The 16,252-nt window shown below is 36.1% G+C and overlaps 1 protein-coding gene across 2 annotated transcripts in view; it reads right to left on the minus strand.

Moving 5' to 3' along the window:
• uex (metal transporter uex) overlaps positions 1-16,252 on the minus strand; it is a 105,318-nt gene that overhangs the window by 38,809 nt on the left and 50,257 nt on the right. For both annotated transcript variants that reach the window (XM_065354690.1, XM_065354698.1), the window contains exon 4: positions 12,859-13,030. In XM_065354690.1, coding sequence (XP_065210762.1) covers positions 12,859-13,030 — 172 coding nt within the window. The remainder of the gene's footprint in view (positions 1-12,858; positions 13,031-16,252) is intronic.

Below are 16,252 nucleotides of genomic sequence, written 5' to 3' on the forward strand. Positions count from 1 at the left end.
TCACGCTTTAAATTGGAGTAGTTATTTTCAATTAGTCCTATTTATACATCAATGGTCATTACAAATACACTCTTTCAGCATCATAATCGATGACTGTACACATGGAAATCCAGTGGTGGTATCAAAAACCAAATCAATTACATCCTAGTACAGAAGAGGTGGAAGTCGGCAATAACACAATCCAAGACTTATCCTGAAGCAGATGTAGCATCAGATCACCAATTGCTGGTGACGTTGTTTACATTGCGTCTTCGCAGTGGGAAGAAACCACAACAAAGAAAAATCACATACACCTTACTGACCAAGAAAGGAAAAAACTTGCTATCCAAATAAATATTGATCACATGGATGAACAGGACCCAAATACCTTATGGGAAAATATGAAGGCAGAAATCCAAAAGAAACACGATTTGGTGATCAAGAATAGGAAAGAAGAACTGAGAAAACATCAACCATGGATGTCTGAAGAAACATTGAAGCTCATAGAAGAACACAGAAAAGTGAAACACGAGATTTTGGAACTCGATGCGATAATATTTTTGAAAACATTTTGAAACAGATCTCTCTCCTGAAGCGTATGTATTGTTTTGCTAAATTTTTCAACTAGAAATTGCAGACTTTATTAGGGTACAAAAAATTATCAAAGTTTAAAAGCCAAAAACTGAAAAAAAATAATAAAAAAATTTCAAAGCATTAGTGCCAAGATTTTTTTTGATCAAAAAAGTCGATGATGGTGAAGCTGAAATACAAAATGAAATATCTTTTTTTTTTCATGTCACCTTTCCTTTTTTTTTAGAGTATGGTACCTACAATTTAGACTCTAAAATTATATTTTCCTAGGAGAGGAGACTTAACACCAATTTTTCAAATTTTGGCAAATTTTTAAAAACTCAAATTTTTGGGGCCAATCTGCGATATTCGAATAATCCGGGATATCTTCAACGCTTGCCTGAAACATGGCTATTTCCCTCAAGAATCGAAAAAAGCAATCATTGTTTTAATCCCAAAAAAAAGTCCTGATCCAACTTCTCCTGCTAGCTATAGACCAATCAGCCTATTGACTTCACTTTCCAAATTACTAGAACGTATCATCTTGAAGCGCTTAACTGATCACACCAACAGACACAAAATATTGCCACAGTTTCAGTTTGGCATTCAAAAACATACAGCAACAACACACCAACTACATCATCTTACCGAAATTATCCACCGCGGTTTTGAAAATAAACAATACACTGCCACAGCGTTTCTCGACATTAAACAAGCTTACGACTCTATATAGCATTCCAGTCTGCTACAAAAATTGGAGAATTCTCAAGTACCTTGTTACTTATTTGATATCATCAAATCGTTCTTATCAGACCGCTACTTCCAGATTCGCATAAATGATTCACTTTCAGATCCTAAACCTATCTTCAGAGGCATACCTCAAGGAGCTGTTCTAAGCCCTATGCTTTTCAACATCTACTGCAACGACATCACAACTTCATCAAATGCTGAAATTCTTCAATTTGCAGATGATACCTGCTTATGCATGCACCCAAAGTAATAATCTCTCCAGTGCAATCGGCAATCTCGAACAAAGTATCATCACCACCAACTCCTGGCTAAAATCCTGGAAACTTGAACTCAATCCAAACAAAACAGTTACAAAAATCTTCACACTGAGACACCACTGCAACCCTACCAGAAACATTAATATTGAAAACTCTACAATAGAATGGAGTGATGAAGCCTTTAAATATCTTGGAGTATTCCTTGACAAACGACTCACTTTCACATATCACATCTCACAGAAAATGAAAGCTACCTACTTCAAACTCAAAACACTTTTCCCACTAATCAACAGAAGTTCACATTTGAAAATCAAAACAGCATTACTAATCTACAAGACTATTCTTCATCCTACTTTTACATATGCGGCTCCAGTGTGGTATGGTACCTCCAAAACAAACAAGAAAAAACTTCAAATATTCCAAAATAAGTTTTGTCGAATCGCCACTAACGCTCCATGGTTTTGCCGGAATACTCAAATACAACGCGAACTCAAAATTGAAACGATCGACGACTTTCTGAAAACTGTAACTGAAAAATACCTGAACAAATTATCTGATAACACCCTTACTTGCTGTTTCAATATCGGGCAAATTCACCCTTCAAGACTCAAACCAAAACTTCCTCAAAATTTCTTTTAGGTTTTTAGCCCTAACTCTTTTCTTTCTTAAGTTATTTTTTAAGTGAATAATAAAAGCTATCTATCTAAAAAAAAAAAAAAAATTTTTGGGAAAAAATCAAAATTCTAGCAAATTAACCTAGAAATCTGAAATTTGGTTTATACCCCATTTTCAACTTGCTGAGTCGATTGATGTCAATTTTGAACCATTCTGGAGCCTCCAGGGTCATTCCATGTCAATTTGACCAACGTTTTTGAGTCATGTCTTTCGATTTCGCTCAATTTTTTTTTACAATACCTACCCACCCAGTAACTAAGAAAACCGCAATCAGTTTGGTCCCAGACCCCTCAGCAGGCGGGGGGGGGGGCTTCCATTATTTTCACATTTGGACCAGTCTATGCTCTCACGTAGATGGTGCTAGCATGCCCATTGTTCTAGAGTTCAGACAGGGTTTTTTTCTTATCCTGCTCTTATCAGTCATATTCTCATATTTTACCAAAACGTTGGATTTACGAGTTTAAAAAAAAATGAAAATATGATTCAGTCATGATTAATATGCAATAATAATCGTAAAAATTAATGTTTTTGTAAACGCTGATAAGAAAATCCCAGTCTAAAAAATGTAAACATTTGCCAGCTCACTAGCGCCCTCTAAGTGAGTGTCGGGTCCGAATTGTCTTGAGGTACTCAACTTCAGCAGCGCATTCCTCCAAAACTATGATACTTTGATCAAAACTGATTTCACAGTACAAAAGGGTATTGAATTTTGAACTTTTCAAGCATTTTGAAATTTTCAAAATTTGAAAGTTGCACTTTCAAATTGAAAGTTTAAATTTCAAAATGGCGCCGTAAGGGGAAGCTACCATTTAAAATTCTGAAAAAATTTCCATATATGCACCTTTTAATGCTTTTTTGAAATATTCAAGTTTCGAGATGGGATCTCGTGATGGAAGGGGAGCACTCCCACCCCAATTTTGGGCAAAACTTTCAAAAAAAAATCTGAAGCATGTGATATATTGAATTGTATGTTTTTGGTAACGCTGAACATGAATATGACGTTAGATTTTTGATTGGGCCCCATCCACGGCCCCCAGGACCTCCCCAAATGGGGAAAAAGTTCAAAATGGGGGTTTTTCGTGCGACACATCAAATTGTAAAAAAAATTTGAGCGAAATCGAAAGACATGACTTTCAAAATCGCACTTTTGGAATGACTCTCCAGCGGACTTTGGTTTCTCCAATTTCTGAGGGAAAAAAACTCTTTAAATAGGGTGACAATGAAATTCAGCACCTTTAAAATTAATCTTTTTGTTCCGGTTCAAATCCGAAATTTTCTTCGGTGATTATTTTAGAGAAAAATGCAAAATGAGATTAGAAATCCGTAATCAACTTTTTTCCTCTCTCTCTCTCTTTGAAAACCAATTTCAATGTGCCATGAAGTCGACTGCAGGTGAATTTCAAGTTGTTTTAAAGCTTCCAGCTACTTTTTGGAAACTACTGTGGCCTCCAGTAGATTTTTATTTCAGCACGATCTGTGTCGAGTAAATATTGGTTTCCAACTCCATTTTTGATGAAATTTTCTAGAAATTTCAAGCTTCAAAAATCTACTGGATGCTCCAAAACTACTTGAAATCCACCTGCAGTCGACTTCATATCGCATTGAAATTAGTTTACAGAATGAATTTTTGCTTTCCAACTACATTTTCATGATATTTTGTGAAATTCCAAGTTTCAAAAGTCTGCTGAAGGTCCCACAACTGCTCAAAATGGTTTGAAATCGTTTCCAATCGATTTTGCAGATCGAAACTCGGGTGTATCTCAAATTTCAGCTTTCTAGATCAACTTGGTACAATTTTGTTTTTTTCCTCAAATTCACCAAAAATCGAAAAATACACTTTGGCACTTGAAATTTTGGCTGGTGATGAACGTTTCCATACCTTTTCGGTTTTTGATTTTTTTTTATGGGAAATGGGGCGAATTTCAGTTCTTAAAGGTTTACCAAAAATCGAGTCGTGAATTTCAGCAGGTGAAATGGGCATTATGGAGTATTTTTGGGACTTCTTTCGATTCCAGATCACGTGTTGGTTTCGAGTTCTGGACGATACTTCGCAGATTTTTTAATTCTCCAGTTTTTTTTTGAAAAATGCCATAAATTTATTCAAAAATGAAAATTCAGCGTGTATGAATTGGAATTTAGTGCCTTTGTGGCGTTCTTCATCGAATTAGGTAGGTACTTATTTTGACTATCCGTTGGTGCTGATTCAAATCCAAAGTTTTCTCTGGCGATTATTTTTGAAAAAATGAAAGATTGGTCTGAAGAAAGGGAGGGGGTTGGTTTGGAGTAATTGCACGAAATTGTATTCTCCCCCCTGTTGAAAATGACTATACTTTAAAGACCCATAGCTCCTCCACTCGTTGACCTAGGGGTCTAAAAATTTTGGTATCTTCTTCATCGCGAATTTAATATAAAATTACCTCTGTGAATTTACTCGGAATTTGAACCAGTTTTTTTTTTGATTCGCTCTAATAAACGATATTATAAAGTTTACATTTACAATTTCTCAGCACTAAAGTTAGATTATTTGGTTCTGCGTAGCTTAATTTTTTTTTAGTATTTGCGATAAAAGATAATGACTGACTGACTGACCTTCCGAACATTCGATAAAAATTTCTTCAAAGTTGAGCTTCCCAGACGAAACCAAATTAATCTATATTGATAGGGAATTTTATAATTTCGTTTTTATTCACTCTTTCGCAGAATCTTGAGATGGCATTGAATAATTTTCTACCTAGAAATTTTTTTTTGCGAAGAAGGAAATCTGATATAGGTAATTGTAAGCTCTTCAAATTTAACGTAAGTAAGTAACCAAAAAAGGGTGAAATTTCAAAGTTCAACCTCTTTACTTATAATTCAAGTAGTAGGTTATTTTCAAAATCAGTCGACCAAACAAGTTTTGGATAAGGAATTTCAAAACTCACATACATTTTTGCACGAGAGGAACTCGTTTTCGTAATTTTGATAACACAATATGCACATTTCAATTCTCGAAATGAAAAACGACCCAACGTTAAAACTAAGCGAAGTTTTATACGTAGGTAGGTACTTTCCAACTATACGGAGCTTACTTTTATGAGCAATGTATTCTCCACTTCGGAGTTTTTTATTTTATTTCAACGAGGAGAACGACGAGCTATCGGATACTCTTACGATGAGGGAAAAAATCGAGAGTCGATTAACAGCACGTGCCAAAATTCAAACGAGCGACATTTGCGTCAATCAGAATCGCAGCACATAGAGCGGTGTTCTAATCATCGTAGTGCTGCGTCGGTCTTATACTCGTGAAAACCAGCAAAACTACCCAAAAAACACTGCTACGAGTTCTACTAGTAAGCTACGTTCGCGTGTAAAATCTAGGTCATCGTGAAATTGGCCAAAACGGACGAATATTTTGCAAAAATCGTTTTCTACTCATCTCGCGCACTTAATACTCTTAACGTAGCTTTTTAAAAATTAATTTTCATTCGATATCGAGACTTCTGATTATATAAAAAAAAAAACAAACGGATTACTTTAGCGATGAAACGAATCAATTCATTAAGGTGTCGATGGGTTATTGCCATACCCGAATAAATTATATTTTTTAGCCCATTAATCATAAATTTCAGGCAGCCAGGCGTAAAGCCCAAAGATATTAGGAAATTTTCGAACTTGAGCAAATATTTAGCATACGTGGCATTTTAATAACATTGAGATATTTATAATTTCTTCCCGTAGTGGTAAAAATTTCTCTATGTACCTTGGATGGCAGCCATTTTACTATGAGAAAAAAAAACCGAAGCCTGTGCTAGTTGGCATCGCTAATGTGATTCAACTTCTCTTCGCGAGTTTTACACTGTTATAAACCGAGCGACAATATAATACGAATATGACTGACTCTGAGAAAATATTATTACACTCGTACATTGAAATTTTCATCTCTAACGTAAAAATGACGTATCGTGTCGGTCGCCTTTTAACCTTCCTACGCGATTTGATCGTTTGGCCGGATGGAAATATGGATCCCTTCTCTTCGCTATAGTAATTTTTTTCCAAACTGAACGAGTAATACCACGAAAAATTATGCTAATTAGTCTACTTATTCGAGTGCAACCATATGGGACCCCGGTCGTCTCACCCCCCTGCCCCGCTGACCAACCCAATGGCACCAAAATGTTTATGTGTATATTGGGTACATTTATGATGTGTACATAATATACATGCAAATTGTCTCGACAACTTTGTATTTCGGTTACTGATAGACATTTACGAGTAAAATGAATGTACATAACTACATACGACCATAATAACTCAGTCACACGCGTAGGCAAATGCCAATTTCAAATTATTCGCAGGTCGTTGACTAAATGGCACTCGCAGTCGCCTACAGGAATTTCACCTTTGGTGTATTTCAATGACGATGTCATCGCTATTAATTAAACATTTAGACGCGAAAAAATTAAGCAGTTTGAAACGATATTTGAAAAAATATTTACCAACTTCTGTTTTGAGTGAATTTCTTTTCACAACGAATGTATGTACCTATTCCAACTGGTGCCTAAATTTTTGAACCGGACAAAGAGGAATTGAATAGGACCTCGAAATACACCTTCAGCCAAAATTCCACGCAGTGAAATTCATTTTTCCATTTTTGGCGAATTTTTGAAAATTCAAAGGGTCAGAATTGGATAAAATCAAAATTTTAGCATATCGACCTAGAAAGCTGAAATTTGGTTTCTACCCTATTTTTGAGACTGGTAGATTTTTGCACTTTCAACGGACTAAGAATCATGAATACATTCTACCAACACAAGAAAGATCACAAGATGACATGGAGCAATACAAGAGGACAAAGCTCAATGATCGACCATTTTATAGCCAATGAAAATGCCGCAAAGAAATTCTTGGATGTAAGAACATACAGAGGTCTAGAAATAGGCACTGACCATCATTTTGTTCAAGGAGTAATAAGAATGGAAACAACAAGAATACCAGCCAGGAAAAATGAAAAGAAGATCAACACAAGAGCCCTGGATGACCCAACCAACCAATGGCTGTACCAAAGACGGATGAACATCATTAGTCAAGAGATACCAAAAAGCCAGGACATAGAAGAAGAATGGAAAAATATCAAATCCATCGTGACAAAGGCTGCAAAAGAAAGCTTAGGAATGGTTCCTTGCAGAATTGGGGCGAAAAGAATAAAGAATTGGGACAACAAAATCCAAGAACTCATACAAAAGAAAAGACAGGCATTTAGAAAATTCATGAGCACAAAAAGCGAGGTTGATGGTGAAGAATATCGAAAACAATCCGCAAAAGTCAAGAGAAAGTCCAGGAAATTACAGAGAGAGAGCTGGGAAAATTTCATCACATTCCTGGAGCATGACACATATAAGTTATGGCCAAAGGTGTACAAGATCATAAGGAGAATTGACACAAATTTTAATGAAAGAGTGGGTTTGCCAAAGATTAAAATCAATGATGCAAAGGAATATTTTGAAGAACTCTGGAGTGATGAAAATGCACAAGCTACAAAGATAGAGGATAAAATTGGAGAAACAGTGGACAGAATTTCATTTAAAGAGCTACAAGAAGCTTTGAAAATGGCAAAAAATGCAAAAGCTCCAGGAGAAGATGGCATACCAACAGAAATGTACAAATATGCAAGTGGCGAATTTAAAAGAAGACTACTGGAATTCCTAAATAGGATGTACCAAGAAGAAAAGGTACCTGAAGATTTCAAAACAGCAATTGTAATACCACTGTTCAAGAAAGGCGATATGTCAAACCTGAAAAACTACCGAGGAATAAGTCTACTCAACACCTGCTACAAGATATATGCGAAAATACTGGCAAAACGACTGGCAGAGCATGCAGAAGAAAATCTGTCAGAAAGTCAAAATGGATTTAGAAAAGGAAGATCATACACTGACGTAAGTTATACAGTAAAACTACTGATGGAAAAAAGGATCGAATACAACCTAGAAACACACATGTGCTTTATAGACCTGGAAAAAGCATATGATAGGGTTAATAGAAAAAAACTGTTCGAAGTCCTAAAAGATGAAGAGATAACATATAAAATGCGAAAGGTGATAAACAGCATATATAAGAACACTAGAATAAGAGTACAAATTGGAAATAAACTCTCAGAACAAGCAGAAATAAACAGAGGAGTTCGCCAGGGATGCCCACTGTCTTGTGTTTTATTCAACATGTACATGGATAACATGGTAAAAGAATGGCAGAAAATGAAGCCAAAAGGAATCAAGACAGACAGAAGGCAAGAAATATCAACAGTATTATTCGCAGATGATCAAGCAGTACTAGCCAAAACAGAAGATGACCTACAGAGATCAATGTATAATTTAACAAAGACATCAGAAAAGTATGATATGAGAATATCTTCAGAGAAAACAAAAACAATGGCCTTCAAAGGAAAGGAGCCAGTAAGAAGCAAGATTGTAATAAATGGAAAAATCATTGAACAGGTTAACAATTTCAAATACCTGGGAAACACGATATCATACCAGGGAGAAGTAGATGTTGGTGGAAAGATTGCAAAGTTCCTGAGAGTCACAGGACTGATAAATAGGACCCTGAGAAGCAGTAAGGTGCGAAAAGAAACAAGATTGAAGGTGTACAATACCCTAGCAATACCAATGATGACTTATGGAAGCGAGGTATGGGCACTGAAGAAATCTGATAAAAGAAGAATAACGGCAGCAGAGATGAAGTTCATGAGGAGAATGGCAGGGGTGACTCTCAGAGACAGAGTCCCATCTGAGAAAATAACAGCAGATCTCGGAGGGAAGCCAGTCATGAAGAAGATAAAACAGTATAGGAAAGATTGGAGAAATCATGTCAAAAGGATGGAGGAAACAAGATCACCAAAACAGGTCCTTCAATATACACCAACGGGGAAGAGAAGCAGAGGGAGACCAAGGAGGAAACTCACGGATACCTCAGGCTCATCCTCAACAGGTTCCACACCGCAGCAGACAGGCCAACAGGCCTACCGCTTATAAGGAAACGACGACGACGACCCTATTTTTTACCTTCCGAGTCGATTGGTGACGATTTAAAACCGTTCTGGAGCCTTCGGTGAATTTTCAGTTTCTCCAGATTCCGAAAAAACGCTGTACGAGTAAATAAGCCAAAAATGATATTTAGCACCTATGAACTCGAGTGGGCCATATTTGCGACCCTTTTGGTGGAATTATCAAACTCTTTTTGTGTCGATTCAAATCAAAAATTTTCTCCAGCGATTATTTTTGAAGAAATGAAAAAATAAAAATCCGCTGTAAGCTTCACAACGGTTCGAAACCATCACCAATTGACTCAGGTGGGCAAAAATAGAGTACAATGCAAATTTCAGATTTTTTGGTAAACGCATTCGCAAACGATAATTTTTGCATTTTTTTTTTCAAAAATAATCTGTGAAAAAAATTTTGGATTTGAACCGGAACAAAACGATTTTGATAATCGTGCATCAATTTTATAGGTGCTGAATCTCATTGTCATCTACCTATATTTACAGCGTTTTCCCCCTCAAAAATTGCGTGTCCGCTGGAGGCTCCAGAACGGTTCGAAAGTGTCACCAATCGACGACGCGGCAAGTTGAAAATGTGATTTTGTGGTATAAGCCAAATTTCAGATTTCTTGGTCAATTTGCTGGGATTTCGATTTTTTTCCAATTTATTTTAGTCCAAATTTGAGTTTTTAAAAATTCGCCCAAAATTTCAAAAATGAGGAGTAAGGTCTCCTCTTCCAGGAAAATATAATTTTAGAGTAGTAAATCGCACCATACTCCGAAGAAAGGAAAGGTGACATGAAAAAAAAAGATTTTTACGTTTGTATTTCAGCTCCACCATGGACTTTTTCGATCAAAAAAATTCTTCGCACAAATGCTTTGAAATTTTTCTAATTTTTTTATTTTTTTTCAAGTTTTTGGCCTTTGAACTTTTATAATTTTTTGCACCCTAATAAAGTCTGCAATTTTTCAAATCTGGTAAAAAAATCGAACTTTGAAAAAGTTTACTGCAATTACGAGCATCCCCCCCACCCCCTCTCCAAAAAAGGTTTTCGAATGCAAATCCGAGATTATTAGTCGACTTTATGAAGGGAAAAATGATAAAAGGGGTTGCTAATATTTTACTTTAAATCTTTGATTTTCAAAATATTTCTACGATTTTGCAATAATTTGACAATATCGTAATTTTTGCTCGTTTTCTGCTAACTTCAATCCATTTTGTGAATATTTTAAAGATTTTTCACGAATTTAAATAATTTTTTACCTACTTATGGGTAGATTTTTTTCCATTTTCCAACCTATTTTACGTTATTTTACACTATTTTGATTACATTGCCTCAATTTTGTTTCGGTTTGAACAAAAATATAGGTACTGCCATTTCTGCAACTTTTTCATCAATTTAAAAATTTTGTAAAATTTTTGGACAGTTTTTTACCAAGTAAGTAGGTAGGGGTACTTATTCAAAAAAAAAAAAAAAAAAAAAAAATGTTGACAATGTACATATATGTACTTTAACTATTATTTTTACTCTTTTCTTAGTTATCTTTTTTGCTATAATTTTGCTGGAATTCGTTCAAGCTAAAGCAATTTTTTCCTTTTTTAACCTCCACAGAAATTTATCGAGAACATTGATTTAATTTTTAATAATTATGTAAGTATTCCACAAAATTCTGCGAGTATTTTAATTATTATTTTTCAAATATTTGCAATGTTTTTTTTTCGATTTTTATTAAATTTTAGCACTTTTATCAACTTTTATATTATTTTAAACTACCTTTGCAAAAAAATTTACCAAGTCAAATCATACCACTTTTCATTTGAAAAAATTTACGTACCCCCCCCCCTCTGGTTCCCTCCGACTGGTGGCCAACTGAAAAAAATTCATGACATATTTCAACGATCTCGCAACAGTTGGGAAATTATTTCGAGAAAAGTGAGGGCATCGAATTTTCCGACTTTCTCCGAAAAGAACAAAACGTGAACACTGAAAGATTTCACAGAAGGACATTGGTGACTTCGCGAAGGGGTTCTTGGAAGGAGGGGGGGGGATAAAAACGAAATTGAACAACTCGAGAACTTTCTGACTTCTGATTCAGTTCCAATGAACATTTGAAAAATCCTGCAGAAATTCATGACTCCATTTTTGGTAAACTTCAAAGACCTGAAATTTGGCCCATTTCTCATTAAAAAATCACGCCTTTCTCAGTGCTGAAGTGAATTTTTCGATTTTTGGCGAATTCAAGAAAAAAAAACACAAATTTTTTTCCAAATTGACCTAGAAAGCTGAAATTTGAGATATACTCTACTTTCGATCAGCACAGTCGTTTGGAAACGGTTTCAAACCGTTTTGAGCAGTTCTGGAGCCTCCAGCAGATTTTTGAAACTTGAAATTTCCATAAAATATCATCAAATGTAGTTGGAAAGCGAAAATTCATTCTGTAAATTAATTTCAATGTGCTATGAAGTCAACTGCAGGTGGATTTCAAGTCGTTTCGGAGCCTCCAGCGACTTTTCAGAAATTACTGGAGCCTCCAGTAAATTTTTGTAACTTGAAATTTCTACAAAATTTCATCAAATGGAGTTGGAAAGCCAAAATTTATTCTGTAAATTAATTTCAATGTGCTATGAAGTCTTTCAAGTCGTTTTGGAGCCTCCAGCGACTTTTTAGAAATTACTGGAGCCTCCAGTAGATTTTTGTAAATCGGAATTACTACAAAATTTCATCAAATGGAGTTGGAAAGTCAAAATTTACTCGACACAGAACGTGCTGAAGTAATAATCTACTGGAGGCTCCAGTAGTTTCCAAACTGTCGCTGGAAGCATTTAAAATTCACCTGCAGTCGACTTCATAGCGCATTGAAATCAGTTTTCAGATTGAATTTCTGCATTGTAACTCTATTTAATGAAATTTTGTGGAAATTTCAAGCTTTAAAAATCTACTGGAGGGTCTAAGACTTTTCAAAAAGTCTCTGGAGGCTTCAAAATGACTTAAACTCATCACTAGTCGACGTAACGACGTGTTTTAGTTGGAGTGCAGCGTGAATTACGGATTTCCAACTCCATTTGATGAAAGTTTGTGGAAATTTCAAATTTCAAAAATCTGCTGAAGGCTTCAGAACTGCTCAAAATAGTTTGAAACCGTTTTCAATCGATTTGGCAGATCGAAAGTAGGGCATATTTCATATTTCAGCTTTCTAGGTCAATTTGGTAAAATTTTCATTTTTTTTCTAATTTTTGGCCAAAATTTGATTTTTAAAAAAGACACCAAAAATCGAAAAATACACTTTAGCACTTGACAGGTGGGCTCGAGGGGTCAAAAATGTGACATAAACCAAATTTCAGCTTTTCACCTCAATTTGACCAAATTTCAATTTTCTTTTATGGGAAACGAGCTAAATTTCAGTTCCTAAAAATTCACCAAAAAATCGAATCGTAAATTTCAGCAGCTGAAATTGGCACTTGGGAGCATTTTGGGTACCTTTTTCGATCCCTGATTATCGGATCTAATCCATATACCTCCTTTGTTGTTGTTGCTTTGTGTAAGACGACGAGATCAACATTCAATCGAACCCTCCACCTCCACCTCAACCCATCAAAAAACAACATCCTACCTGATTTCATAATCTCCGAAACAGTCTCGAAATCCAGGATCGTATCGTAGGACAACATGTAGACGTCTTCGATTTTGGTCATAACCTCGCCCACGGTCTTCTTGCGTAATTCCAAAGCTCCCGAGATGATGTTCACCTCATCCTTTTCCAAATCGTTATACTCGTTGGTAATCTGAAAACATACGAAAATGTGGTAAAATCTCATTTACGAAACCTTGTTCTATGTACTAAATATTACAGCACCATCCTACGAACAAAAAAAAAAACTGAAGGCTGTGCAAATGCAAAATCGTATACGAAAGAAACCTTTTGCAGAGGGCCTTGGGTATGCGCTGCGACGTACACGCGCTAAACACGATATAATAATTTACATACCGCCGAATATTACAAAACTCGTTTTCTTTCAACCCTTTAAATTGGATTAAATTCGAACACGAAATGTTACAGTACCATGTACCTTTAGAACTTTGCCTTTAGCAATATGCCAAAAACCCAATGGGTTAAATTATACATGTATATACGACGTGGCATGGCATGGCAGCCTGGCAGGGCAGACATTAAAGTGTGTTCGAAAGAGGTATAAGGGTGAGATGAGGGAGGAAAAAAGAAGACGAACCATCGTGTATCGAGCTATACCAGTATCGTGTACCTGCATAATGTTTACATTGTATTTACGTACGTAGTGTACGTAGACTTACGAGTACTACAAATTACTATACCGACCCGACCAGATGCTCGTCCCACCTCGCAGGTTCACTTACCTTATAGTTATTTATCATCGGCCATAAATCAAAGTCAAAATGGGCGTGTTTGTTCAAATTACCTTTTAACTTGATAAATAATCAATTCGTACGTCGCTCGCTCGTATACTCGTGTGTATTTTGTTCCATTCATTAACAAGATTACCATACACACTTACGCACACATCACATCACCATTTATATATCGAGCGATAGAAAGAAAGAAAAAATTAACAGACACGAGCTTCCTATCCCACACCATGCACCAAAATTTTTGACTGATGAAAATAGAGCATTAACCCATCCATTCTAATTGCTCTTCTAGGTACCTATATACAAATTATCGACAAATTTTAACCGCAAAACTATAACGCGGCCTTTTGCCCGCCGCCATCCCAGCCTGCGCGCCTTTGAACTCGAGCCAAACATCTATATCATTTTCATGGTGAATTTTCCTTTCGCTTTTAAAAGCCTGCTGGCTTTCCCTTTCGCTCTATCAACATACTATATGACCCAGTGTGCTGGTTTACGCGACGACGACGACGAGCGACGCACAGTTCAAACAATAACACACTCTGCGCTAAAATAACCTCACTGTATAGGTATATGGAACGAGAAAAGCCTTGCTTTTGGGCTATACGTTGTTACGTAGTCTAAGCGTGTACTTTTTTCGAAAATACTCCAAATATGTACCACACCGCACACGGTTATAGTATGCGTCGAGTTTCCATGACGTCATTGCTGTGCCGCCCGCGAACTAACTGGAGTGAAAACTCGAATTTCACTATATTCGGTGTATTTTTCGTCGTCGTCGTGTAACTTTAGTGACAGCTAAAAATTTAATTTCCAGTCGTCTTTTCATTTCGATAGCGACAGATATCGGGTTGTTTTCCTTGTTCGTCTCTTCTTCCTTGACAAATTCTTTTTTGAACAATTCGAGTAAATGAAATGACAAATTTTTATATTGGAAAATTTCTATTTTCTGCGATGAGACTACTTTCAATATTTTCTTTGAAATTTTAGGAAACCTGAGACAAAATTGCAATAGAATTGTGTACTGTACAGATAGAATTGATGTTTACCTCACCACCCCTTCAACAAACCACAGACGCTCACTTTCATGATTAAAAAATCATATCGAAAATGATCTCTAGATTTGAATTTTGGTTTTTAATTCTCCCCCTGAAATTGTTGGATTTTATGGGATTATACCTATGTATTGTAATTTTTCCTAAAACTCGAAAAAAAGTGCTAAAAAGTTGGAAACAACAATTTAAAAAAAGTGATGTAATTTTTTAAAATGAGGTAAGTATGTTTTTAGTGCGAGGAGGGAGGGGTAGATCACGAAAAATTTGCGTAACTCTTTACAGTAGGTTACTGGTAATTTTTTGGAAAATTACTGGTAATTTTTTGGGAAATTACTGGTAATTTTTGGTAAATTACTGGTAATTCTTGGCAAATTACTGGAAACTCTTGGTAAATTACTGGTAAATTACCCATGTAGCACAAACAATGCCAAAGTCGATGGAAAAGACGAGATTTCTAAACCATCACTTGTTGACAAGTTGATATCAAAATCAACTGTTGTCTCCCTTCATTTTTGTCTCAACAAAGTCTCAACATTGGTGTCATTTTTGGGCTGCAAGTGGTTTGCGCACAAATGGGGGGAAAACATAACTCGTTTGCGCACAAAATTAGAACTTGTTTGCGCACAGGAAACTTAGGGACATATAAGGACAATACGACTTGTTTGCGCACATATTTTCCTTCTCACTTTCACAGGCTTAGGACTGTCTGCTTTAGCACCTTGTCGAATGGAATTGATTTTCAGATCAGTCTCTTGCTGTACTTGCAGTATAATAACGTCAGTAACAGCATGAATATTTGGATGTGGGTGGTAGAATTGACCTTTGAAATGGGAGTGAAAACTTTCAACCGCACTTTGTTGATCGAGGAGACGCGTCTGGTTCCGCTGCCCAAATATCAAGTGGAAAAATCGATGATTCTGTAATGTAGTTGTCGAACGGTAATCGGGAAAAGCCATTTCCATTGTTGGAGCTGCGGATATAAGTTCGGTGAAACCATCTGATACTTCATCAGCATTTAAATACGAAAGTCCAAAAAAATTTTTCAACCATTTTCCAACCTCTAATTCTTTGTTTCGGTACTCCTGCAGCAATATACGGTTGTTTTGAATGTGCCTGAACCAGGATTAGCCTAAATGGAACTTACAAGCTCTTATTTTACACTCCGGAAACAACGACTTGACAGCATTATGAGCAGCTTTTTCAAAATCAGCGCAGAAAGTACGAATGTTCAAGGTCTTTCCCAAGTACTGATGGCACGAAGCACTAACCTTGTTCCACATGGTTACATATGTAATGTAGTGACCCATTCGATGAATCTAAAAAGCTACGAACTATGTACAATTGCATACATGTGCGCAAACGAGTTGTGGTCACTACAGCTACCCTGTGCGCAAACCACCTCTACCCGCTGCGGTCACTTTCCCCCATCTGTGCGCAAACGAGTTACGGCCCATTTTTGCAAGTGTAAAAGAGGCAAATTTTGTTTGAAAATGTGTGAAATGTGCCCAAAACTCTTTTTTTGATTCAAGTAAAATTAATCTCAAAAATATTTCGCCTTAAAATTTT

This window comes from Planococcus citri, chromosome 1 (genome assembly GCF_950023065.1).
Source record: "Planococcus citri chromosome 1, ihPlaCitr1.1, whole genome shotgun sequence".
Classification (NCBI taxonomy): domain Eukaryota; kingdom Metazoa; phylum Arthropoda; class Insecta; order Hemiptera; family Pseudococcidae; genus Planococcus; species Planococcus citri.